The 26,622-nt window shown below is 45.8% G+C and overlaps 1 protein-coding gene across 2 annotated transcripts; it reads left to right on the top strand.

The window, feature by feature from the left end:
- The first annotated feature begins 443 nt into the window (after positions 1 to 443).
- Positions 444 to 7,500, top strand: LOC143784616 (uncharacterized). 2 transcript variants are annotated; one of them, XM_077273079.1, is made up of 2 exons: positions 444 to 571; positions 6,315 to 7,500. In XM_077273079.1, the coding sequence occupies exon 2, from the start codon at positions 6,325 to 6,327 to the stop codon at positions 7,357 to 7,359; it is 1,035 nt and encodes a 344-aa protein (XP_077129194.1). In that variant the 5' UTR covers positions 444 to 571; positions 6,315 to 6,324; the 3' UTR covers positions 7,360 to 7,500. The 2 variants fall into 2 exon arrangements, with proteins under 2 accessions (XP_077129194.1, XP_077129195.1); XM_077273080.1 differs by lacking the exon at positions 444 to 571 and adding an exon at positions 2,169 to 2,264.
- Positions 7,501 to 26,622: the final 19,122 nt, after the last annotated feature.

Here is a 26,622-nt window from a genome sequence, read left to right as displayed (position 1 = left end):
ACCCTGTAAAACCAAAACCCGAAAAATCATGTGCAATTGCAGTTTTTTTTTTTCACAATATCATTGCATGTGCAACTTGGTTAAATGAAAAGTGTCATTCAAACCTACGACTCGTCCCACAAAACAAAGTTCTCATATGGCTATGGGGACAAAGAAAATAAAAAAATTGGTACAGCTCTTGGAAAAAAAAGAGGAAAAAAAATAACCAAATGTGCAATATGAAAATGTCCCGCTTAATGTCGACACATCGCAGACAGTATCGTTTACTGCAGATGGCGCCGTTTGCATATAATAAATGTCTGCACTCGAGGCTCCGCCCCTGATTTCTCTCCACATCTCATAGGAAGAGCCGTCTGCACCAAGACCACACCCACCAATGGTCCAATCAGAGGCAGAGTTTAGTAATGACCTGTACACGAGCTTTAGCTCAGCCAATCAGATGTCAGCCAATGAGGAGCAGCCTTATAAAAAGGGTGGAGCGGTGGAGGCGGTGATGTGACCTGCAGTCTGTGGTGCAGTGAGTGGGGTAGGAGGAAGGATCGGGCTCTGTGGTGTCTGGAGGTAAAGGCCGGTGAGTGGATCCCATTGTTTCTTTACTTTTACTGCTTGCAGCATTTTTCTTATAGTGGGAAAATGTCATCAGAAAATGATCTGTTGTTTAATCAGGATATAATAATAATCTTTATTTTTACATAGCGCTAACATATTCAGCAGCGCTTTACAGTTTGCACACATTATCATCGCTGTCCCTGACTTGTATCTTTAGCAAATTGTTTTCCTATCTTTAACCCCTAAAATGGCCTGTGATGTGTTTGTTACATGTTGTGGCATCTGTGTTACTGCAGTGGCCGGAGTGAGCTCTGGTTGCTGCTATTGACTGTTTAGTTGCTGCTGTCATCAATTACTGCAGCTTCTAAACACCATTGCTTGTTCACTAGGATGGATTAATTATTTATTTGCTGGTTGAAGTCTCCTCACCACCCACAATGCTATGACTCATGTCTGTTTTGTTTTTTTTCTGCCCCCCCCCCAAAAAAAAAATAAAATAAATAAAATAAAATAAAAAATAAACTGCAGTACCGCTTCATTTGGAAAACTCAAACTGCTCAGCATAGTTATACACCAGCCTTTTAACCACATATTACTGTTGTCTGTCATGCCAGATCTTGTGCTGTCATTCCTTGGGGCATTGCATACACAGCTCTGATAATTCAGCTTTTGCTACTTCAACGAGACCTTACACCTCCTATGACCCAGGGAATGTGTGAGATCTCAGGTGACCGTCCATCACACAGGTGGAGAAATGGGGGAGATGCCGGAGAGCTGTACCTGCAGTGCCAACCTCCCACTGCACTTGTGGCTTGATTTGCAAAAGGAATAATCTCCATTATAGTGGTTTTACATAGACAAGGGTTTTTACACCAAACACTGAAGTCAAAATACTGGAGAGGTTTTTGTTTTCCTTGGTTCCCTTCACAAAATTGAGCTTATGATACTGTGACTGCTTTACAGTATATGGCTGTAAGCTTCACAAATACCAACCTGACAACCAATTTGAATGCTGCAATTGCCTTTAATAGAGAGGCAGTTAAGGGGTTAACAGCAGAGATCAGAGCTCGGCTACCTAAGGGGCTGAATCAGTTAGTCTTACACTGGGTTCAGAGTATGTTCACACACTGCATTTTTGTGACTTTTTTTTTTTTTATGCAAATTGAAAGCAGTTTCTCAGTATTGGCAAACGGTGAGATTTCAGAAGTCTCGGATTGGCTCGTTTGTTTGCTGGATTCAGTCTTTTTGTAACTAAAACTAACTTTATTAAACATGTACTTTTAGAAAAGACACACCTAGTCCGCAGAAAAACATACCTTTTTGTAAGCGACTTGTTTACTGCAAAGAGCAGGTTTTGACTATAGAAAAAAAAAAAATACAACGTGTGAACATGGCCTAAAACAGAAATTTTGCACAAGCTTCTACATGACTCAGTTGTGCAGAAATTTGGCAATTGGTGTATCGGCCCTTTAGGTCTTATACATTGCATAACTATTGGGAACAAGGGTTCCTAAGAATAACTGCAGCTGAAGCAGGCTGCTGATAAATGGAATCCTCGCAGAGTTTACTAATGGCCTGTAGAGGAGCTTTAGCTCAGCCAATCAGATGTCGGCCAGTGAGGAGCAGCGGTATAAGGAGGGCGGAGCGGTGGAGGCGGTGATGTGACCTGCAGTGAGTGGGGTAGGAGGAAGGATCGGGCTCTGTGGTGCCTGGAGGTGAGGGCCAGAGTGAATGCCATTGATTCTTAACTTTTGCTGTCTGTAATGGTTCTTTTATAGTGGGAAAATGTCATCAGAACACGATCTGTTTAATCAGGATTTGTATCTTTAGCAATTTGTTTTGGTATCCTTAACCCCTAAATGACCTGTGGTTGTGGCATCTGTGCAACTGCAGTGGCCGGAGTGAGCTCTGATTGCTGCTGTTGACTGTTTAGCTGCTGTAATCACTTCCGCACCCAATGACACCATTACTTGTGCACAGACTGCCTGTGATGTACTGTGGTATATAGGACAAGTGATGTTCTGTGGGTTGTAGTTCACTCTCATTTGGAATAGTAGTGGTTTTTAGGTGCAGTTGTTTTTTGCCGCACTTGTTAGTCAGTATATGTGGATTTTACTGCAAATCTTTTTTTTTTTTTTTTTTTTTTTTTTGGTTTAAAATACTGTTTGTTTTATCCCCTAAATACTTGAGCTTGTCATTGCTTCCAAAAAAAACAAAAAAAAAAATAGAGAAATGTATGTATTTCTTAATTCCAGTAAATGACTGTATAGCTTCATAGATGCCAACCTGACAACCAGTTTGAATTCTGCAATTGCCCTTAGCAGAAATTGATAGCAGCAGTTAAGAGGTTAACAGCCGCAATCTGAGTTCAGCTATCTTAGGGTGCTTGCACACTAGCGTCATACGACGCACATTGCAATGCGTCGGTTTGGGGAGAAAAACCGCATCCTGCAAAATTGCTTGCAGGATGCGTTTGTTTTTTTTTCTCCATAGACTTGCGTTAGCGACGCATTGCGACGGATTGCCACAACCGTCGTGCGACTGTACCGTCGGCACAAACGTTACATGTAACTTTTTTTTTGTGCTTCGTGTCCGCCACTTCCGACCGCGCATGCGCGGCTGGAACTCCGCCCCCTCCTCCCCAGACATCACAATGGGGCAGCGGATGTGTTGTAAAACTGCATCCGCTGCCCCATTGTGTTTTACTCAGTTTTTCGTCGGTACGTCGCATTGTGACGTGCGTCGTACGACACTAGTGTGAAAGTAGCCTAAGAGTAAGGAGCTGAATCGTCAGTTTGTCTGAATTCCGGTGTATGACTACGTTCACACATTGTATTTTGCTACAGGCAAAATCTGCTCTAAAGAAGCTGTGGGTTCTTGTTGTCTCTTGTGCGTGTTGAGTGTTTGGTGGCACCAAAACATCCTGATTTAACTTCCTAAATATTTCTGCAGCAAAAACTGATGCCTCCATTTTTGCACTTACCCATTGTTTCATATGGGTGGAAGAAAACACTGGAAATACGCTGAAAGAGGTGACACACAGCAGTTCGTGAAATCAGTCAGGAGAATAAAACCATGTTCACATGTTGCATTTGCTATTAATGTTAATTGAAAACTCAGTATCGGCAGAAGCTGAGATATCAGAACTCTCATGCACTTTTTTTTTTTTTTTTTTTAACCATACAGGGCAATGAATGCAAATAAAACACAAATGACATATCCGCTTCTTTACTGGCAAGACCAGGATTTACCTGCAGAAAACAATGGAATATGTGAACGTGGCCTACAAATAAAATGTTGCAGAGTTCAGTTATGAAGAAATTTGTTCTGAACAACTTTGGGGAATAAGTGTTCCTTGGAATTATTGTCATGATCATCATGCAGGCTGCTGCTGACAAACAGAATGCTCACTTGTCAGGTGCAAATTGTGTCCTCAGAGAGGAAGAGGACTGTAACTCAACCACTTCCTATAGGTGGCGCTAATCCTAGCAGTCAATATCTACCCTTTAACAAGTCTTGTCAGATGACTTTTGATAAAAGGCAAAATATCAATTTGCAGACACGGTGTTTCGGGGTACTGCCCTTCATCAGTGCAAAGTGAGATCTGGTTTAGCTGGGTGAAAGGCGTCTGACCAGGATCCAAGGTGGAACGTTTCTCCTTGTGGAGAGTGGCATGTCAAGCCTGACATGCCAAGGTGAGGAGACATTTAAGCTGCAATGCTCCTTTGGGGAAATATGCAAATTCTCTTCACACCTCCCACTTTGCACTGAGGACCCCAAAACAGTGTCTGCAAATTGAGATTTGGGCTTTTATCTTAAGTCATGTGGTAAGGGTCGATATTGACTTTTTTTTTTTTAAGGATTGCTACTTCCTATAGATGGCACAAGCGTTCTAGTACTCCATCTCTGAAGGGACAATTTGTAGTTTCCCAGAGGAGCATTGCACCTTGATATGTGTTTCACAAGGAGAAAAGTCACTCCTTGGCCTCTGAGGCTATGTGCACACTTTGCGGATCCACAGCAGTTTGCCATGAGTTTACAGTACAATGTAAACCTATGGGAAACAAAAAACGCTGTGCACATGCTGCGGGAAAAAATGCGCGGAAACGCAGCGGAATACATTCCGCAGCATGTCACTACTTTTCCGCGGATTTTCACCTGCTCCCAAATCCGCAGTGGAATCCGCAAAGTGTGCACATAGCCTCATCCTGCTTGTCAGGTGAAATTGATCTTCTCTGCAGCAAAAAAGATATTGTCCTCGGCAGTGCATTATCCTGTATAAACAGGACCTGTACCATGAAGAATGGCAGCCTAGCAACTAGTAGCGGTAGTCGACCTACTAGACATGTTGTGAACAAGTGTTAATACCGCAAGAGCGGTCTAACGATGCCCATCTATGAAGCTGTGAATAACACTTAAAGATTTGATCACTTATTCCACTAACCCCCTGAACATTGCACTATTGTGTTTGATCTAGTGAGTCACCCGCCAGGGCCATGGGGTACCGGGATGGGGGTTTACAGGGGGATGTCACAGTGGCAACCCAGTCCGTGGCCCTGGGCACCCATGTAAAAGGGAAATTGAATGAAGTTTGTTTGACAACACCTGTGGTATTCGGTCAGTGGGGACCGAAGCTGCTTTAAGGGGTCCTCTGGGGTGATGTTATGGCAGCTAGATGGTATAGCTTCCCACAGGTGAAGTATATCCCCAGGGCTCCCGGTGTGTAGATGGAAGGTGGTGCATGGTGCAGTAAAGAACGAGGATGCAGGTTTGCAGTCTCTTTACTTGGTTTACTGAAGATTTCAGGCAGCCACAGTCCAGGGCACCAAATCACAGGATAGGTAGAGGCCGGCTTGGAAGCGAATCCAGAGTCCCCCTTACCAGGTGGAGTTAAAAGCCTTCCTCTAGCGCGGTGGTGTTGTAGTCCCTTACTGCCTATGGCTTCTGATAAGGTCCTCACGATTCTTCTGTCCCCCATATAGGATAGGACATAAACCTGTATGGCAGGTGACTCGAGCCTTTTTACAGGGACTCTATCATGCCCAGGCTCTATACGTCACTGTGCCTCCTGGATATTGAGGCAGACAGGTAACATGCAGTTCAGCTGTCCTGCCGGTCTCTGCTGTCTTAGAGTCCCTTACAACCTCGGTGTTCCAGCTACCGGTGATATCACCCCTGTACTTCGCTCTCCTTCACGCTCGCTACAATCTGTTCTGCTTTCGGTATTCTCTGTCCAGGAGCTGCAGCACTTTCTCATGGCTGCACAGCTCCTCACATGTTCTTCCTGCCTCAGACTGCCAGTCTGCTTCCTGGCACTATCTGTCTGAATCTGACTAACTTTCCCTCCAAACCAAATATATATATATATATATATATATATATATATATATATATATATATATATAATTTTAGTCAAAAGCTCCCCCTTGTGGCCTGGTGTGTGAACATGTTGTGTGCATTGTGGTTGCCTGATAAAGAAGATCTTTCATTGCTTTCCTCACAGGGAGAGTGATGTCACTGACAACCAGGGCCCTGAGGTGTCACACTAGCACCATGTAATCATGAGCCCAAAAGAATTCTACTGTTTTCAAGCAGAAGCTCCAAGAACTGAGATGTCAACACATTTCCATTGGGGGGGGGGGGGGGGGGAGTACCATGTGCACTACAGGCGTGTATTCCTATTGACATATTAAAGGCTTATTAAAATGGGTTTAGTTTTGTTTTCATGCAGAAAAACTAACTTATAATTTTATTTTTTCTTTAAGGATCACAATCATGAGTGGAAAAATTGTCCCCAAGAACCTGGCCAAGGGGGTGGATATCTGTGGTGTGAACAAATATTATTACATTATTCGCTCAGATCTTGGTTGTTACATGAGATCCACCAACTTCCACTGTGGAGATGATCTTGAGGTCTTCAGCTTGCATCCATCTTGCAGAGGAGGAGATCACTACTTGGCTTATAAAGACGACCTGTTCTATATTATCAAGGGAGATCAATATCGTCGTGTGACAAACCTGACCACAGGTGCAGATGCCATCATCTACCCCCTACACCCCAACTGCCAAGGAGGAGACCACTACCTGTCATCTTTTGATTACTTCTATATCATCTATCAGGGCCGAGGAGTCTTCCGTAAAACCAGGAACTTGTGTGATGATACAGACGGCACAGAATATCCCCTGCACCCCAACTGTAGGAATGGACTCTACTACTTTGGTATTGCTGATTACAATTACTTTGTGAAGCCTCATGACAAGTGGGGGATCCAATACGTAAGGAGCACTAACTTCAACACTAATGACAACTCTGAGACCTTCTCCTTCCATCCCAACGTCATCCCCTTCCTTCCAGGGGGTTTAAGTGTTTCCAAGGGGTCGGCTTATGGTGAATGGTCATGCATCGAGACCATCAGCAATGATTCAGAGACTCCTATTGAGTGGAAGAAGAGCGTCACCAAGAAGATCGGGTATGAAAAGGAGAAGATGTCTAGTATAGAGGATAACTGGAAGGTGTGGCCTACATGCTCGGCAGAAACTGGTGGTCTGGCATCTTTAATCGCCCAGTGTCAGTTCTCTCTGACTGCTGAATATGGTGGATCCAGTGTCAACACTGAGAAAGAAACATGGAAAGAAGCCACTGAAATTGAGGAGACCATCGCTGTGACTCTGCAACCTCAGAAGAAAATGTACATCTGGTCCTACCAGCTTGGCCTGGGTGAAGAGCCTGTGCTGCACTGCCGTGATATGAAATTATCAGATAAAGCAGACCCACCAACTGAGATTCCATTACCTTCTGCTAAGCATTAGATATCATCAAATGGGCAACTGTTTCTGTAGAGCAAGAAAATTTGTCAGCCATTGTTGGGTATGAACCTGCTCAGTAAGAGGCTTTGCTTTGGTCACAATTTCTGTCAATTGGTAAATCAATAAATAAAAGCTTCGATCCACTGTTGCGTTACTGTAATACAAGAGGTGAACTTGGCTAAAACCAGGGGCCACAGTCATAACATTCCCCCTGGGAATTAGCGTCAGGGCTGGGACAAGACTTTGCTCAGTTCAAAGGCAGAGCTCCCTTCATATTATGGGTGATGGGGAGTTGTACACCAGCTGCTTCCCAGTCACAATCGGTGGAAGTCGGCTCTAAGGTTCAGGCCTTGGATGCTACAGGTAACTGCGGCATCTAATGGTTAACCAAAGAAGGTCTCCTCTGTGGTGTGAGCACTAGGATGACAATCACAGGGTGTTGCTGGGTTCACAAGGCAGTCGAGGGCACAGGACTTCATAGACTGCTGAATACACAATATAGATCATAAGTTCAGGTCACCTTTAATGGTTCAGACTTCTTGGCTCATCGGTTCTGACCATCCTTTCCATTAAAAATAAACCCAGCGTGCCCCCCTAAATCTTGCCACTAAGGTGACAGGACACAAGTACAGACCCCCCCCCCCCCCCCTGAGTAATTGGATCCCCAAAAAATAAGGGCTAGACAAATAGGGGAAACCTAGTAAAGCTACAGGCCCCACCCTAGAAAATGACTTCAATTTATTTAGAGATTAAAACTTAGCGGTGTCACCATCCAAAGTCAAATGTACAAGGACAAATAACAGTATGTAATGGAGAGGTGCTTATAAACTACAGACCACAGGCTAAAAATGGCAGCTAACAGCCATCTCCTGCATAGGTTACAAGATAAGAGTACATACTGCAGGCTAAGGATGACCCTCAGACTGGTGTTCCCATCCTTTTCCCTACATATCACACCCAACATGTCCCCGACCTACTATGAGGTGTGATGTCCAGTTATATACTCATGATTGCATAGGTACAGACTTCATTGAGAGAAGCCACTGTTTATGGTCAGAACTTGGATGTCAACCTCTGTGGCTAGGCAGGATCTACATAATCTTTGGTCACATGACCATGTAGTTCACTAATAACACAACAAAAATTAAATGTCTCTTAAGGGATGTCCAGTAGTGTATAACTCTGTGCTAAGGCCATGTATATATAATTGGTCCCGTCTAGTGCCATATTGGGATGCCACTGGACATGGTATCAGAGTGGATTACTCCTCGATGGAGCAATGGGTTCCACTGGGAATCCTCAGTTCCCTTAGGGTATGTTTCCACGTTCAGGAAACGCTGCGTTGAGCCGCAGCATCCAGATGTTACAGCATGGTGGAGGGGATTACATGAAATCCCGTCTCCACTATGCAGTAAAAGACGCATGCGGCATACCTGCGAAAATGCACATGCGGCGCGTCTCTTTAAGAACGCAGCATGTCCTTGCATTGCTGAAACAACGCATGTGACCTCAGGTGCAGATTTGGTCAGGATTTTACCTGCACAAAATCCTGACGCAATCTTGAACGTGGACACTTACCCTTACACTTTCCCCTGCAGCCTTGCATGTTCTGAGGTCCATAGACCCCCCCCCCCCTTATGAAAACATCTCTAAACTTAAAGGAATTGCCATAAACACTTTACCACACTTCAGATTTTGTAGTCACTCAGGCATCTTCTATGCCAAAGCTTTGAATGTCCACTTTCCTCTTGATTGCCCACCCCTTTCCTATACTACTTCTACACCTAGTTTAGTTCGGTACAATATGTCTAAACTACATCTCAGGCATGCAGGTCAACTAGACCTCATTGGCCCACTAAGACAGGAATCCTCCTAAATCCCAAACTACAGACTTTCCCGAGGCTTCAGCACAAACCCAACACTGGCCTGATACCAAACTGACTACAATCAGCCTCCGTAGAGTCCACAGAGCAGACTGTGCACTTATGGTGGCTCACATACGACACTAGGAGGCTTTGTGATTCACAACATGATCAGATCGGGCCAATAACAACTTGCCAGCTTACACTCCCTCACTCAGCAAAGCAGCCACACTGCTCTCCTGTAAGGGATCGTTTACTTTCTCCTGGTGAGTTCCTTCACAGCCCCACATAGAGCTGAACAACATGTCTACTGCCATCTGCCTCCAGGTGACCACCACCAAAGCAGGTCCTGGCCTACACCCCTCGCAATCCTCCTTTTATGGACTGTTAATTATTACACTCAATTCTGTACTGAGCCTCGTGGAAGGTTTGGCTGACATTACACTTGATATATTTAGCTCAGAGTAAAAGTTAACACCATATAGAGAGAACACGTGCTCTATGGGATATATAATCATGGCTTATAGGAGGGGGCTGTCACTTGGGGCTTCTCCTTCTCGCTCTACGGACTTCCGACTCCACACAGACCGAAAGAACAGCTGGTATGTGAGTTAACAATGATGACTTCTACCATACTCTATGACAGAGACAGACACCATTTTCCATCTCAGGAAAGATGGGGAACAAACTCTGATATGTACAATCTCTTTGTAACTATTTCACCTATTTTATGCTTTGCTGCAATGTTTTGTTTTTTTTGGTGGACAATCCAATAAACCACTACCTTTTTTTTTTAATGAGGCATCTGGTAAAGAGTCCTGATTAAATAAATATACGAAATAAGCATATTGAACAGACTGCCTCATATCAGCGTGATGGTGGTACAGTATATCTCCATGAGAACCAGACTTTTCCTTGATGTAGACATCACCTGCCCTTTCATCCCAAAAAAGGCTATTCTTTTAGTCTGTCACAGTGCAGCGCCCCAGAGTCCTGGTCGTTGCAGTAATGTTATTCTTCCACCAGGGGGAGTGATGTTACATCTGAAGGCAATAAAGGAGATCTCTTTACCAGGTATCACACAACACACTTCACACTCCAGTCCACCAGGGGAGCTATGCTCCTATTTATTAGGGCACTCCTCACAATTAGGTAAAACTGGGAGTCTGGACAGGAAGCGAGGAAGAAGCGAGCTGGGTTTCACCCAGTCAGCACCAGTCTGGCGGAGGCCGGCTGGGCTGGACCTAGTGAGCTGCTATTTGGGCTCCACTCAGGTAGTGGGTCCCTGACAGGGGTGGGATCCTGTTAGAGGCCTAGACAGAAGGCCACGGAGCTGCGCCTTAGGCAGCATCCTAAGGAAGAGACATTGAAGGGATTTGCATTGCAGAGAGTGAGAAACGAAGTCATAGCACAAGGAGAGGAAACCAGGAGGAGTTCTGCCCTGCAAAAGGCTGCCTCCTTCTGAGGCGCAGAATCCGGTAGCCAGAACACCGAGGGAGTAAGGATCTCTACGCTTTATTTCAGAGACTGGAAGGACCGTTAATTCCATGTTAGCTGCCCGACCATATACCCAGGAGGCACGGTGGCAACTTGTGGGGGCTGGGGCGTGATAGAGTCCCTGTAAAAATCCTCAGGCCATCAGTCATACGGGTTTGTCCTATCCTATCCATCAGGGGGACAGAGAGAAAGAGACATTACATCTACAATAGTTGTGAGGACCTTACCGAGAAGCTCAGCAGGGAGGTACTACAACACCCAGGCGCTAGAGGAAGGCTACTGATTTCCACCTGGATAAGGGGACTCTGGATTTGCCTTCAGACCGGCCGGACTCTGCCTGCCCTGTGGTCTGTACCCTGGACTGTGGATGCTGAAGCCTCCAGTAAAGGTAAAGAGACTGCAACCTTGTGTCCTCGTTCTTCACTGCGCCTCTCACCATCCACCATCTACACTCTGGGAAGCCCTGGGGATATACTTCACCTGTGGGAGGGTATACCATCTAGCTGCCATAACATCACCCCAGCGGACCCCTAAGCAGCGTCGGTCACCCTGACCGAATACCACAGGTGGCGTCACGAACATTATCCCTTTAAAGACCTTTCCCCCATTTATCAACGGACGCCCCTAGGGCCACGGACCGGGTCAGCCACCGTGACATCCCCGCCGAGAACCGAAGGGCCCGGCTCCGAGTACCCCACTGCCCTATACGGGGGCGCTCCAACAGCACCACACAAGTGATGGCACCGGAAGTCTGCCCTCCAGCCATGATAACTTGACCATAATCTATGCACAGTTCTACACAACATCTACATGTGGATGAACACAGAGACATCGAGTGGTCACACCATACAAGAAGTCCAGGACCAGCAGGGAGGGTGAAGATCTCTCCAGCTCGCACACCGCTAGTGTTCTACTGCCATCCAGCTGCTCCACAACTACTGGGAGTTCTAGCAATGAAGAACATCAATCTACTGGAAACATATATTCACATAAATGATGAAATGTTGTAAATTAGCCACATCTGCCTTTGCATTGCTTTTTTTTTAATTATATCAATGTCTCTTGAATGAAAAGACCATTTTGTGATTAACCCTTTCCTTATCGGGTGTTTTTTCACTTTCAATTTCTTTCCCCTCATTCCTAGAGCCATAACTTTTGTTTATTTTAATGATGAAATAACCTTGTGAGGGCTTGTGTTTTTTTTTTTTTTTCTTCTTATTATTGTGGGAGGAGTTGTACTTTTGAATGACACCATCTATTTTATCTTATGATATAGCGGAAAAAGTAGCAAAAAATTCCGGGTGTGGCAAAATAGCAAAAAATGAGCAATTCTACAATTGATTCTTGTTTTGTTTTTTTTTTTTGTTTTTTTATTGACAGCGTTCATTTTGCGGTTAACATAACCTGGCAATATAATTCTCCAGTTCAGCACCATTAGGCTTCACTTCCACTATGAGCTTTTATCGTGTTTTTCATTTTGCGTATTTTCGCTGCAGCAAAAACCACCGATTGTGGGAACATAGCCTTACTGTGACACCCAACATGCATGGTTTTTGTTTTATTTAAGTGGGGGAAAAAAAAATTCTAAATTTAAAAAATAAGTTTCTCTTGTGTTTCCATTTTCCAAGAGCCGTAATGTTTTTAATTGTTGTCCTATGGAGCTGCGTTATGTTTTTTGTGCTCTGAGACGCCTTTTATTGATATGATTTGGTGGTAAATATGTAATGTTTAGATAATTCTCATTACATTATTTTGTGTTGTTTTTTTCTTGTTACGCCATTTACCAATCGGATTTATTTATTTTATATTTTTATAGATCGGACCTTTAAAAATGAAGCGATTCCAAATATGTTTATTTCTATCTTATTACTTAATATTTATAGGGTGAAAGGGGGGGGGCATTTGAACTTTGAAAAAAAAAAACAGAAAATAATTTAAAAAAAAAATTCTATTGTTAGTCCTCCTAAGGGACTTGAACCTGTGATCATCTGATCCCTTGTGCTTTATACCGCAATGCCACGATATCGCTGTATATTGTAAAAATCACAGTCTCGTATGAGCTTTCACAGAATTACCATCATCACTAACACAAGAGTCTTCAGCAGAGAAACCCATTGGCACCCCGATTGTTTTTTTTTTTTTTTTAAATGCTATGAATTTTTTAACTACTTAAATTGTAACAAAGGTTACAAGTTTGTTACGGCCATAAATCGCAGTGATCTGAAGGATCATACTACCAGGTGTTAGGTGTTGAGTCCCCAGCGCTGCACAGGGGGAATCTCAAACCATGTCCTCTGCGGTCTCCCATTTTTCTTCATCCGCAGCGGAGCCTGCTCAGCAGAGATGTCGGTCCCAGCGTCTGGCTCAAGCTGATACTATGCGTCTGGTCACTGCTGTCCTTCCAGGCTCAGCCTTTGTAACCAGCACTGATCAGCGGCGAGCAGACGTTCCAGGGACTAAGTCCTGCTTTTCGTCTACTGAGCATGCCCATGGGATGATCTCTCATAGGAGGTCGGAGGTCACATGCTCAGGTCCTGTAGTGGCTCCGATTGGACCACTAGGAAGGTACCGGAAGGCTATATCTATAAAAGGCTCGCATGACCGCACGGCCATGCGCTAGTATAAACTTGCTAACGTGTGTGTTTGGATGTGTGCCTGTCGATGGATGAAAGCTCCGAATCATTCCCATCCCTGGTGTTGTTGACTGTTTGCGAATGGTGGAAGCTACCAAGCGCCTGACAGTGCTATCCCGCACAGCTAGCACACCATACAGCGTCTGATAGCAGTGACCGCCAGTGCGGCGCCGTGCGCTAATAGAGCGCTTTCCTGGCCCAAGTCTGGGTGGTTAGTGGCAGCCGCCAGAGCGGCACTGCATGCACTTTTGTGCAGTAAATTATTAGTTCTATTAATCTCCGACACCCCAGTAGCGGTGTCGAGCGCAAGAGGTCTAGAGGAACTCTTTCCCTGAGTCTTGGGACAGAGTTCTGTGACTCCTTGCTTGCGCTCTTTGTGCGGTACCGTGACCCTGTGACGCAACAGGGTTCGGTTCCTTCATACCGGGTGAAGCTAACCCATGTGTGTATCCACATTATGCCGCCATATAGTCCGTCATTACTCAGCAGCAGGTTCCATCTCTGCACGGTGGACCCCGGGCTGCGAACGCACCTTATACCCTCCTTATAATTATTTGGTGCATTCCGCTAGCCCTAACACCAGGACATTTTTAGAATTCACCCTGTAAAATCAAAATCTACGGTAAGTTTAGCAATGACCTGTAGATGAGTTTTAGCTCAGCCAATCAGATGTCGGCCATTGAGGAGCAGCGGTATAAGAAGGGTGGAGGGGTGGAGGCGGTGATGTGACCTGCAGTCTGTGGTGCAGTGAGTGGGGTAGGAGGAAGGATCGGGCTCTGTGGTGTCTGGAGGTAAAGGCCGGTGAGTGGATGCCATTGATTCTTTACTTTTGCTGCTTGATCATAACATACATAGTTTTTAAGGTTGAAGGAAGATTTTAAGTCCATCTAGTTCAACCCACATTCTAACCTAACATGTTGACCAGGACATTTTAGAGCACTTCATGCTTCCCTCTGCCAACAAGCTTTTTGGAGATGGAAATGTCATTGAAACGCCCGCCAGGGCCTTGGGGTACTCGGGAGCGGGTCCGGTACTTAAGAGGATGTGTCACAGCAGTGGCGGCGACCCAGTCCGTGGCCCTGGGCACCCATGTAAAAGGGAAGGTCTTTAAAGGGGTTTGAATAAAGTTTGTTCGTGACGCCACCTGTGGTACTCAGTCAGGGGTGTCCGACGCTGCTTAACGGGGTCCCCCGGGGTGATGTTATGGCAGCAGGGATGGTATGGCTTCCCACAGGTGAAGCTCAGTCCCCAGGGCTCCCGGTGTATTTGGCAAGGATGGTGTGGTGCCGAGAATAAAAGGAGGACACAGGGTTGCAGTCTCTTTACCTGGATTACTGATGAATTCAGGCAGCCACAGTCCAGGGTACCGGATCACAGGTACAGGTAAGTTCCGGCCGGCTTGGTAGCGAATCTGGAATCCACTTTACCAGGTGGAGTTGGAAGCCTTCCTTCTAGCGCTGTGGTGTGGTCCCTTGCCGCCTTAGGCCTCGCACAAGGTCCTCACATTTTCTCTCTGTCCCCCTTTAGGTAGGACACTGTTGTGAATTCCGTTCTCGAACTCCCTCCTGTGGTCATGAATGGTACTTCGGCGAGTTCTGTCTGTGAACTCCCTCTGGTGGCTGTGAGTGGAGCTACTAGTGCTTGAGGTTCCTTCTCAGCTGCCCTCGTTATTGCTAGACTGGCTGCTCTATTTAACTCCACTCAGATCGTTATTCCATGCCAGTTGTCGATGTCTTAGTACTGGTTCAGATCTCTCTGGCTCTTTCTGATTACCTGACTACTCCAGCAGAAGCTAAGTTCCTGCTAGTTTATTTGTTGTTCATTGTTTTTCTTGCTAAGTTTCAGTCCAGCTTGCTACCATGATATTGCCTTGCTAGCTGGAAGCTCTGGGGGTGCAGAGTGGCACCACCGCACCGTGAGTCGGTGCGGGGGTCTTTTTGCACACTCTGCGTGGTATTTTGTAGTTTTTGTGTTGACCGCAAAGATCCCTTTTCTATCCTCAATCTGTTTAGTTAGTCGGGCCTCCTTTGCTAAAACCTATTTCATTCCTGTGTTTGTAATTTCCTCTTAACTCACAGTCAATACTTGTGGGGGGCTGCCTTTTCCTTTGGGGAATTTCTCCGAGGCAAGGTGAGGCTATATTTCCTTTCTTTAGGGGTAGCTAGCTCTTAGGCTGTGAAGAGGTGTCTAGGCAGAGTTAGGCACGCTCCACGGCTAGTTCTAGTGTGTGTGATAGGAGTAGGGTTTGCGGTCAGCAGAGTTCCCATTTCCCCAGAGCTTGTTCCGTTTCTGAGATTAACTATCAGGTCATTCCGGGTGCACCTAACCACCAGGTCCATAACAGGACACTACCCATATGACAGGTAGCTTGAGCCTTTTTACATGATATCTATCATGACCTGGGCTCTATTTGCTACTGTGTCCTCAGTTGTCAATGGTGGACAGGTAATGGTGGACAGGTAACTCTGCTGTCTCGCCAGTTTCTGCCGTGAGGCATAGAGTTACCCCCAGAACCTCGGTCTTCCAGCTACCAGTATCTGCGCTCAGCATGGAGGAAGCCCAGTCGCAGCTTCACTCTCCAGCTCTCAACTCTCCTTTGCTCCTTTCCCTCCTTCACTGTCTCTACAAACTGTTCTGTTCTCGTTCCTTCTGGGAGCTGCAGCACCTCTCGTGTCTGCATGGCCCCCTCCTTCTCTCTCAGACCCTCACTGTCTGCTTTTTGTTATGACCCCAATGGCGAGGGTCTCAGAGGAACGTGGAAGTCTGCAGAATACAAAAATCCAGCTCATAGGGCAGTGGTAACTGGGTTGACCATATATCTACTCCTAACGCCAACACTAGAAGTAGCCGGGGATCATTCCTATGTTGATTCTAGATGACACGCTCCAGCCGGAGAATCTAGCTACCCCTAGTAGAGGAAAACAAAGACCTTTCTTGCCTCCAGAGAAGGGGACCCCAAAGCTGGATAGAAGCCCCCCACAAATAATGACGGTGAGGTAAGAGGAAATGACAAACACAGAAATGAACCAGGTTTAGCACAGAGAGGCCCGCTTACTGATAGCAGAATAAAGAAAGGTAACTTATATGGTCAACAAAAACCCTATCAAAATCCACACTGGAAATTCAAGAACCCCCGAACCGTCTAACGGTCCGGGGGGAGAACACCAGCCCCCTAGAGCTTCCAGCAAAGGTCAGGATATAGATTAGGAACAAGCTGGACAAAAATACAAAACCAAAACAAATAGCAAAAAGCAAAAGGCAGACTTAGCTGATATAACTGGAACCAGGATCAGTAGACAAGAGCACAGCAGACTAGCTCTGATAACTACGTTGCCAGGCATTGAACTGAAGGTCCAGGGAGCTTATATAGCAACACCCCTAACTAACGACCCAGGTGCGGATAAAAGGAATGACAGAAAAACCAGAGTCAAAAAACTAGTAACCACTAGAGGGAGCAAAAAGCAAATTCACAACAGTACCCCCCCCTTAGTGAGGGGTCACCGAACCCTCACCACGACCACCAGGGCGATCAGGATGAGCGGCATGAAAGGCACGAACTAAATCGGCCGCATGAACATCAGAGGCGACCACCCAGGAATTATCCTCCTGACCATAGCCCTTCCACTTGACCAGGTACTGAAGCCTCCGCCTGGAGAGGCGAGAATCCAAGATCTTCTCCACCACGTACTCCAACTCGCCCTCAACCAACACCGGAGCAGGAGGCTCAGCAGAAGGAACTACAGGCACAATGTACCGCCGCAACAAGGACCTATGAAATACATTGTGAATAGCAAACGACACAGGAAGATCCAGACGAAAAGATACAGGATTAAGGATTTCCAATATCTTGTAAGGCCCAATAAAACGAGGTTTAAATTTGGGAGAGGAGACCTTCATAGGAACAAAGCGGGAAGAAAGCCATACCAAATCCCCAACGCGTAGTCGGGGACCCACACCGCGGCGGCGGTTGGCAAAGCGCTGAGCCTTCTCCTGTGACAACTTCAAGTTGTCCACCACATGATTCCAGATCTGCTGCAACCTATCCACCACAGAATCCACCCCAGGACAGTCAGAAGGCTCCACATGACCCGAAGAAAAGCGAGGATGGAAACCAGAGTTGCAGAAAAAAGGCGAAACCAAGGTGGCGGAACTAGCCTGATTATTAAGGGCAAACTCAGCCAACGGCAAGAATGTCACCCAATCGTCCTGATCAGCAGAGACAAAACACCTCAAATAAGCCTCCAAAGTCTGATTGGTTCGCTCCGTCTGTCCATTAGTCTGAGGATGGAAAGCAGACGAAAACGACAAATCAATGCCCATCCTACTACAAAAGGATCGCCAGAACCTGGAAACGAACTGGGATCCTCTGTCTGACACAATATTCTCAGGGATGCCGTGCAAACGAACCACGTTCTGGAAAAACACAGGAACCAGATCGGAAGAGGAAGGCAGCTTAGGCAAAGGAACCAAATGGACCATCTTGGAGAAGCGATCACATATCACCCAGATAACGGACATGCCCTGAGATAGCGGAAGATCAGAAATGAAATCCATGGAGATATGTGTCCAAGGTCTCTTCGGGACAGGCAAGGGCAAGAGCAAACCGCTGGCACGAGAACAGCAAGGCTTAGCTCGAGCACAAGTCCCACAGGACTGCACAAATGACCGCACATCCCTTGACAAGGAAGGCCACCAAAAGGACCTGGCCACCAGATCTCTGGTGCCAAAAATTCCCGGGTGACCTGCCAACACCGAGGAATGAACCTCGGAAATGACTCTGCTGGTCCACTTATCCGGGACAAACAGTCTGTCAGGTGGACAAGACTCAGGCCTATCAGCCTGAAATCTCTGCAACACACGTCGCAGATCCGGAGAAATAGCTGACAAGATAACTCCATCTTTAAGAATACCAACAGGATCAGCGACTCCAGGAGCATCAGGCACAAAGCTCCTAGAAAGAGCATCGGCCTTCACATTCTTTGAACCTGGTAAATACGAGACAACAAAATCAAAGCGGGAGAAAAACAATGACCAGCGGGCCTGTCTCGGATTAAGGCGTTTAGCAGACTCGAGATACATCAGATTTTTGTGATCAGTCAAGACCACCACACGATGCTTAGCACCCTCGAGCCAATGACGCCACTCCTCAAATGCCCATTTCATGGCCAACAACTCCCGATTGCCCACATCATAATTTCGCTCGGCAGGCGAAAACTTCCTAGAGAAAAAGGCACAAGGTTTCATAACAGAGCAACCAGGACCTCTCTGCGACAAAACGGCCCCTGCCCCAATCTCCGAAGCATCCACCTCAACCTGAAAGGGAAGTGAGACGTCAGGCTGGCACAAAACAGGCGCCGAAGTAAACCGGCGTTTCAACTCCTGGAAAGCCTCCACGGCAGCAGGAGCCCAGTTAGCTACATCGGAGCCCTTCTTGGTCATATCCGTCAAAGGTTTCACAACGCTAGAAAAATTAGCGATAAAACGACGGTAGAAGTTAGCGAAGCCCAAGAACTTCTGAAGACTCTTAACTGACGAGGGCTGAGTCCAATCAAGAATAGCTCGGACCTTGACTGGGTCCATCTCCACAGCAGAAGGGGAAAAAATGAACCCCAAAAAGGGAACCTTCTGTACACCAAAGAGACACTTTGAGCCCTTGACAAACAAAGAATTTTCACGTAAAATTTTAAAGACCAACCTGACCTGCTCCACATGCGAATCCCAATTATCAGAAAAAACCAAAATATCATCCAGATAAACAATCAAAAATTTATCCAGATACTTCCGGAAAATGTCATGCATAAAGGACTGAAAAACTGAAGGCGCATTGGAGAGCCCAAAAGGCATCACCAAGTACTCAAAATGACCTTCGGGCGTATTGAATGCGGTTTTCCATTCATCACCTTGCTTAATGCGCACAAGGTTGTACGCACCACGAAGGTCTATCTTGGTGAACCACTTGGCACCCTTAATCCGGGCAAACAAGTCAGACAACAGTGGTAAAGGATACTGAAATTTGACAGTGATCTTATTTAAAAGCCGATAATCAATACAAGGTCTCAAAGATCCGTCCTTTTTTGCCACAAAAAAGAATCCCGCACCAAGAGGGGAAGAAGACGGACGAATATGTCCTTTCTCCAGAGACTCCTTGATATATGAACGCATAGCGGTATGTTCAGGTACCGACAGATTAAACAGTCTTCCCTTAGGAAATTTACTGCCTGGGATCAAATCTATAGCACAGTCACAGTCCCTATGAGGAGGCAGTGCACTGGACTCAGACTCACTGAAGACATCCTGATAATCAGACAAATACTCCGGAACTTCCGAAGGCGTAGAAGAAGCAATAGACACAGGCAGGGAATCCCCATGAATACCACGACAGCCCCAACTTGAGACTGACATAGCCTTCCAGTCCAGGACTGGATTATGGGTCTGTAACCATGGCAGCCCTAAAACAACCTTAGCTATACGTTTAGAGCATGCTGAGATAACATGTGTAGAATCACCACAGTAGTAGCACAAGCCATTCCGGCGTCTATGAATTTTCCGCTCATTTCTAGTCAGGATTCTATCACATTGCATTAAATCAGGTGTCTGTTCAGACAACACCATGAGGGAATTTGCGGTTTTTCTATCACATTGCACCGAATTAGGTGTCTGTTCAGACAACACCATGAGGGAATTTGCGGTTTTGCGCTCCCGCAACCGCCGGTCAATTTGAATAGCCAGTGCCATAGTATCATTCAGACCTGTGGGAATGGGAAAACCCACCATAACATTCTTAATGGCTTCAGAAAGGCCATTTCTAAAATTAGCGGCCAGTGCACACTCGTTCCAATGTGTCAGCACGGACCATTTCCGAAATTTTTGGCAATACACTTCAGCCTCGTCCTGCCCCTGAGACATAGCCAGCAAGGCCTTTTCTGCCTGAATCTCAAGATTGGGTTCCTCATAAAGTAAACCGAGCGCCAGAAAAAAACGCATCAAGATCAGCCAATGCCGGATCTCCTGGCGCCAGCGAAAAAGCCCAATCCTGAGGGTCGCCCCGTAAGAACGAAATAACAATTTTTACTTGCTGAGCAGAATCTCCAGATGAACAGGGTCTCAGGGATAAAAACAATTTACAATTATTCACGAAATTCCTAAACTTAAACCTGTCTCCGGAAAACAGTTCAGGAATCGGTATTTTAGGTTCTGACCTAGGATTTCTGATAACATAGTCTTGTATGCCCTGCACACGAGTAGCCAGCTGGTCCACACTTGTAATCAAGGTCTGGACATTCATGTCTGCAGCAAGCATAGCCACTCTGAGGTAAAGGGGAAGAAGAAAAAAAAAACTCAGAATCTTCTTTCTTATAATCCCTCTTCTGCAATGCATTAAACATTTAATACAGGCCTGGCAAACTGTTATGACCCCAATGGCGAGGGTCTCAGAGGAACGTGGAAGTCTGCAGAATACAAAAATCCAGCTCATAGGGCAGTGGTAACTGGGTTGACCATATATCTACTCCTAACGCCAACACTAGAAGTAGCCGGGGATCATTCCTACGTTGATTCTAGATGACACGCTCCAGCCGGAGAATCTAGCTACCCCTAGTAGAGGAAAACAAAGACCTTTCTTGCCTCCAGAGAAGGGGACCCCAAAGCTGGATAGAAGCCCCCCACAAATAATGACGGTGAGGTAAGAGGAAATGACAAACACAGAAATGAACCAGGTTTAGCACAGAGAGGCCCGCTTACTGATAGCAGAATAAAGAAAGGTAACTTATATGGTCAACAAAAACCCTATCAAAATCCACACTGGAAATTCAAGAACCCCCGAACCGTCTAACGGTCCGGGGGGAGAACACCAGCCCCCTAGAGCTTCCAGCAAAGGTCAGGATATAGATTAGGAACAAGCTGGACAAAAATACAAAACCAAAACAAATAGCAAAAAGCAAAAGGCAGACTTAGCTGATATAACTGGAACCAGGATCAGTAGACAAGAGCACAGCAGACTAGCTCTGATAACTACGTTGCCAGGCATTGAACTGAAGGTCCAGGGAGCTTATATAGCAACACCCCTAACTAACGACCCAGGTGCGGATAAAAGGAATGACAGAAAAACCAGAGTCAAAAAACTAGTAACCACTAGAGGGAGCAAAAAGCAAATTCACAACAGCTTTTACTCCGTTCTGTTCCTCTGACAGACTGTCTAACTCATCCCCAGACCAGAATGTATATTTATATACAGGGAAGCTCCCCTGAAACCGGGTTCAGAGCTCCCCCTTCTGGCCTGGAGTTAGAACTGTGTTGCATGTATGTGAATACCTGATAAAAGGGATCTTTCCTCGCTTCCAAGCAGGACATCACTCTCCCCATAAGGAAAGCAATGCCACTGTAACAACCAGGAACCTGGGGTGTTACATCATTCTCCAGCATTACTTGGCACCAGTCCACACTGCCAAAAGTACCAATACCTGGTTTACAAACAACAGTATCACTGTGCTTGATTGGCAGCAAACTCGCCTGACCTTAACCCCATAGAGAATCTATGGGGTATTGTCAAAAGGAAGATGAGCAACACCAGACCCAACTATGCAGACGAGTTGAAGGCTTCTATCAAAGCAACCTGGGCTTCCATAACCCCCCAGCAGTGCCACAGGCTGATCGCCTCCATGCCACGCCGCACTGATGCAGTAATTGATGCAAGAGGAGCCCGACCAAGTATTGAGTGCATTTACTGAACATACATTTCAGTAGGCCAACTTTTCGGAATTAAAATTTTTTTTTTTCAAGCTGGTGTTATAAAGTATTCTAATTTCCTGAGATAATGACTTTTGGGTTTTCATTATCTGTAAGCCATGATCATTAACAGAAATAAACAAGTGAATTAGATCACTCTGTGTGTAATGACTCTATATATGAGTTTCACTTTTTGCATTGAAGAACTGAAATATATTAACTTTTTGATGATATTCTAATTTTGTGAGATGCACTTGTATGTATATGTAAAAGACGCTTAACATTTATTCACACAACGTGATTAGTGTCTTCAGTCGATAGGAACGCGACAGTAACTGTGCACACTTCTTAAAATACTACTGTAGCGGCCCAAATTGACCACAAATGACTGAGTACACCATACCCACAATAACCCATAATCAGGGGTGGGATTCAGCCGGTACGACCCGGTACGGGGCAGCCGTTTACTAAAATTTCTATCTGCCAGCGTTCCGGTAATTGAAAAATGGTTACCACGCCCCCGGACCGCCTCTGGTAAGTTGCTGTGTGGTCGCTGGGGAGCTGTCACACAGACAGCTCTCTCCAGCGACCAAGCGACTTCGGCATCGCTGAAACTGTCTTCAGCGATGCCGAAGTCCCCATGTTAAAAAAAAAAAAAACACTATATACGCACCTTCTGTCGTCCTTCATGTCCCTCGGCGCTTGCCGCACTGACTGTGTCTCAGCGCCGACCGGCCGTAACAGCGGTGCCCAGCGATGAACCGCTGTTACTGCAGGTTCACCGCTGGGCTCTGCTTTACGGCCGGACGGCGCTGAGACAGTCAGTACGGCAAGCTCCAGGGGACGTGACGGACAACAGACGGTGAGTATGTAGTGTTTTTTTTTTTTTACTTTTAGGAGGGGGCAGAACGCTGGACACAGGAGGGGGCAGAACGCTGGACACAGGGGGGGCAGAACGCTGGACACAGGAGGGGGCAGAACGCTGGACACAGGAGGGGGCAGAGCGCTGGACACGGGGGCAGAAAGCTGGACACGGGGGCAGAAAGCTGGACACGGGGGCAGAAAGCTGGACACGGGGGCAGAAAGGTGGACACGGGGGCAGAAAGGTGAAACGGCATGATTGAAGACACGGGGCAGGATGACAGACATGGCGGCATGACTGGAGACACTGGGGCATGACTGGAGACACTGGGGCAGGAATGGAAACAGATGGGGCAGAATTGAGACACAGGGGGCATGATTGCAGAAATGGGGGCCTGATTGGAGACGGGGCAGAATGGTGATACGGGCATGATTGGAGACACTGGAGGCAGGATTGGAGACAGATGGGGCAGGATCATGGGGCAGGATGGATACGATGGAGACAGATGGGGCAGGATGGGGAGATCATATGGTGCAGAAAGGATACTCATGAGGGCAGGATGGGAGAACATATGGCTGACGCCAGGAATGAGACACACGGGGGCCAGGATGGGGAATATTATTACCATAGGGACTAATTAAGGGATATTATTACTGCAGTGATGTATTTATTTTTTGAGGACACTGTTTTAAATGAGGGGGCGGTCCTGTTACTGTGTAGAGTGACACTATGTCGCCTCTTTTTCTTTATGCGGTGTAATGTAGAAGTTCGGAAAAATTAAGTAATGTGTTCTACAAGCGGAGCGCGAGATAACTCTGTTATTTCCTGCAGAGACGAGTCCTGGCTGGAAGACATGATGGCGGTCTGTGCTGGATGAACGATGAAGGACTTCACCTAGAGACGTCACTGGTAAGTCAGTGTTACCTATACACTGACACTATACACTGTATACTATATACAGAGCTCCTGTGTATAATCTCACTAGTGATCACTGTATTACCTCTACACAGACACTGCATACTAAGTACAGATCTCCTGTGTATAATGGCACTTATGGTGATAGTGTGGTGCTTTTTTTTTATTACTGATCAGAATTGTAGTATTCAGTCACTATGTGGTGGTAATATGTGGTCTGGACATGGTGTTGCGGTATTTGTCCCTTGTATGTGATATTATTCGATCACTGTGGTGGTAATATGTCATCTGGTCATGGTGTAGCGGTATTTGTTCTTTATATGTGATATTATTCGATCACTGTGGTGGTAATATGTCATCTGGTCATGGTGTAGCGGTATTTGTTCTTTGTATGTGATATTATTCGATCACTGTGGTGGTAATATGTCATCTGGTCATGGTGTAGCGGTATTTGTTCTTTTTATGTGATATTATTGGTCATTTTAAAAATTGAAAAATAAATAAAAATATACCTAAATTGTATTGCATATTTTAACAAATATTTAATAGGTTACAGCAGAGTAGGGCCTCACCAAAAGAGTCTACCGTGTTATGGTGGCGGCTTACAAAATCTTTTGGCCAAAACAAAAGCTGCCGGCTATATGTGTGATCTGGTGATGGGAACGGTTAGGGTATGTGTCCACGTTAAGTAAACGCTGCGTGTTTGACGCTGCGTGGGGCCACAGCGTCAAACACGCAGCGTCCAGATGTTCCAGCATAGTGAAGGGGATTTTATGAAATCCCGTCTCCACTATGCGTGGTAACACGCACCCGGCGGCCCTGCGACTCCGGACATGTGGCGCTTCTTTTAAGATCGCAGCATGTCCGTGTTCCTTGCGGCAGTCTTTGAATGACTTTAATACCGTATGTCACAACGTATTCTTGTCATTAAGGGAGACAAACTGCTTCCAAAAATATGAATCGTGCCACTGGGCGTGGCTTATTAGTATGGGCGGGGTTATTGAAAATGGGCGTGGCCAAAATTCCGGCCGCCGCGACTTAGAGGACCTGTTGTTAAAAATTTGAATCCCACCCCTGCCCATAATCATATCTCCCATTAGGGGACATGGGAAAATCTGAATTTTTATAGATTCGTTAGCATGGGTTTTCTACGATCCCACTAAACAAACACACATGTGCTTCTAGCCTTCGCCACCAAGAAAACTGCTGAAAAATGTACTTAAATACACATGTTAAAATTGGGAGAACGGCCATAAAAGTAAGATTCAACTTTAATTTGTAAATGGGATCCGTGTATAACATAATGGGCAGAGGGCTAAAGGATTTCACAAGGATTCGCCACTAGATGGCGGTGGCTGACTGAGCAGAGAAATTTCCGCAGGATTAGTGTCATTAGGCCACTTTACCACAATGAGTTTTTGATGTTGCAAATTTTCTGCACTATTCATGTCCCCATTGAGTACTTTGGTTTACTTGTATTTTTCAAAAGTACGCAGCATAAAAAAACTCACTAAAAACTCTAGTGGCAACATAGGCTACAGTCCTAAACAAGTAACTTTTTTTTTTTAAGGGAACCTGTGAGCAGGATTGTGCTGAGTAACCTACAGACAGTGTCAGGTCGGTGCAGTTATACTGATTAAAATGATACCTGGTGATGAAATCCGTCTTGTGGTCGTTTAATCTTTATTTGTAGTTTTCAGTTAATGAGATTCTTGTGCTTCCGGGTGGGGCTGTGGGGGTCTTAATGTGGTGCTCTGCTTAGATATTCATCCTTATGGCTTATGACAAGGGATAGTCAATGAGTCCAAGGTCAAAAGCCAGGAGGGTATGTCATAAAACAGAAGGAAAGCCAAAGTAATAGTTAGGTAACGTTCCGAGGTCAAAATACCAGGAGGATAGCGGATCAGAGCAGAAGTGGTTAAACAGATGGATAGTCAGAACGAGATCCAAGCTCAGGCAACAAAAGATCAAAACACACAACGCAAGACACAGAGAGACAAACCACGCAGTAGCTGAATGTACATCTGGCAGAGTTATGGGACTAACAATCTAGTTAAGTAGCCTGGTAATTACCTTGGAGAATGAACACCTGGAGACAGCCAGCACCTCCCAGTCTCAGACTGGACGGCCAAGCTGTCAAACAACACACTGACAGCTCAGCACACCCCTGCACCAGACTGGACAACTGAGCTGTCAATCAAAGTAGTGAGAGCTTCAGTTCGCCCCTGTACCAGATTGGACGGCTGAGCTCTCAGTAGCTGCATCTGAGACACACTGAGGGGTGGAACCGTGACAATTGAATTGTCTGTCATCAATAAGAAGTTTCTCTTTCTTTTTCTGTTTTTTTTTGGTGTCTTTTTTTTACTCTGTGACTTGAGGGTGTGCGATACATTTCATGAACGCACTTATTGCGATGAGTTTTTAATTGTTTGATGAATTTTCTTGTAATCTTTGCAGATGAGTTGTAGCTGGAAGAAGTCGTCATGGAGGTCTGGGCGAAATGGAAAAGACGGGGAAAAGTAAATAACTCTGTCAGAAAGAACCTCAGCACAGACAGAGACGAGAATGATGCTACTTGTGGAACATTTAGAACATTTTTTTTTATCAGGCGCCAAAGGAAAAGGCTAGATAATGTCCAACTTCTCGACCACAGGCGGTCTTTATCAAGGACATCTGTAGTGAAGAATAGCCGGGTATATCATGCATGGAGGCATGGGTATGGTGTTTATATAGTGATTTTTTTGGGGGGTAATCGCACAGTCATCTTCTAAGG

Source organism: Ranitomeya variabilis, chromosome 7, assembly GCF_051348905.1.
Source record: "Ranitomeya variabilis isolate aRanVar5 chromosome 7, aRanVar5.hap1, whole genome shotgun sequence".
Taxonomy (NCBI): Eukaryota; Metazoa; Chordata; class Amphibia; order Anura; family Dendrobatidae; genus Ranitomeya; species Ranitomeya variabilis.
Note: the sequence above shows the minus strand (reverse complement) of the source record. Positions and strands in the feature narration are given on the sequence as shown.

Coding starts and splice junctions, on each gene's coding strand:
- LOC143784616 (XM_077273079.1), top strand. CDS start 6,325: ATGAGTGGAAAAATTGTCCCCAAGAACCTGGCCAAGGGGGTGGATATC.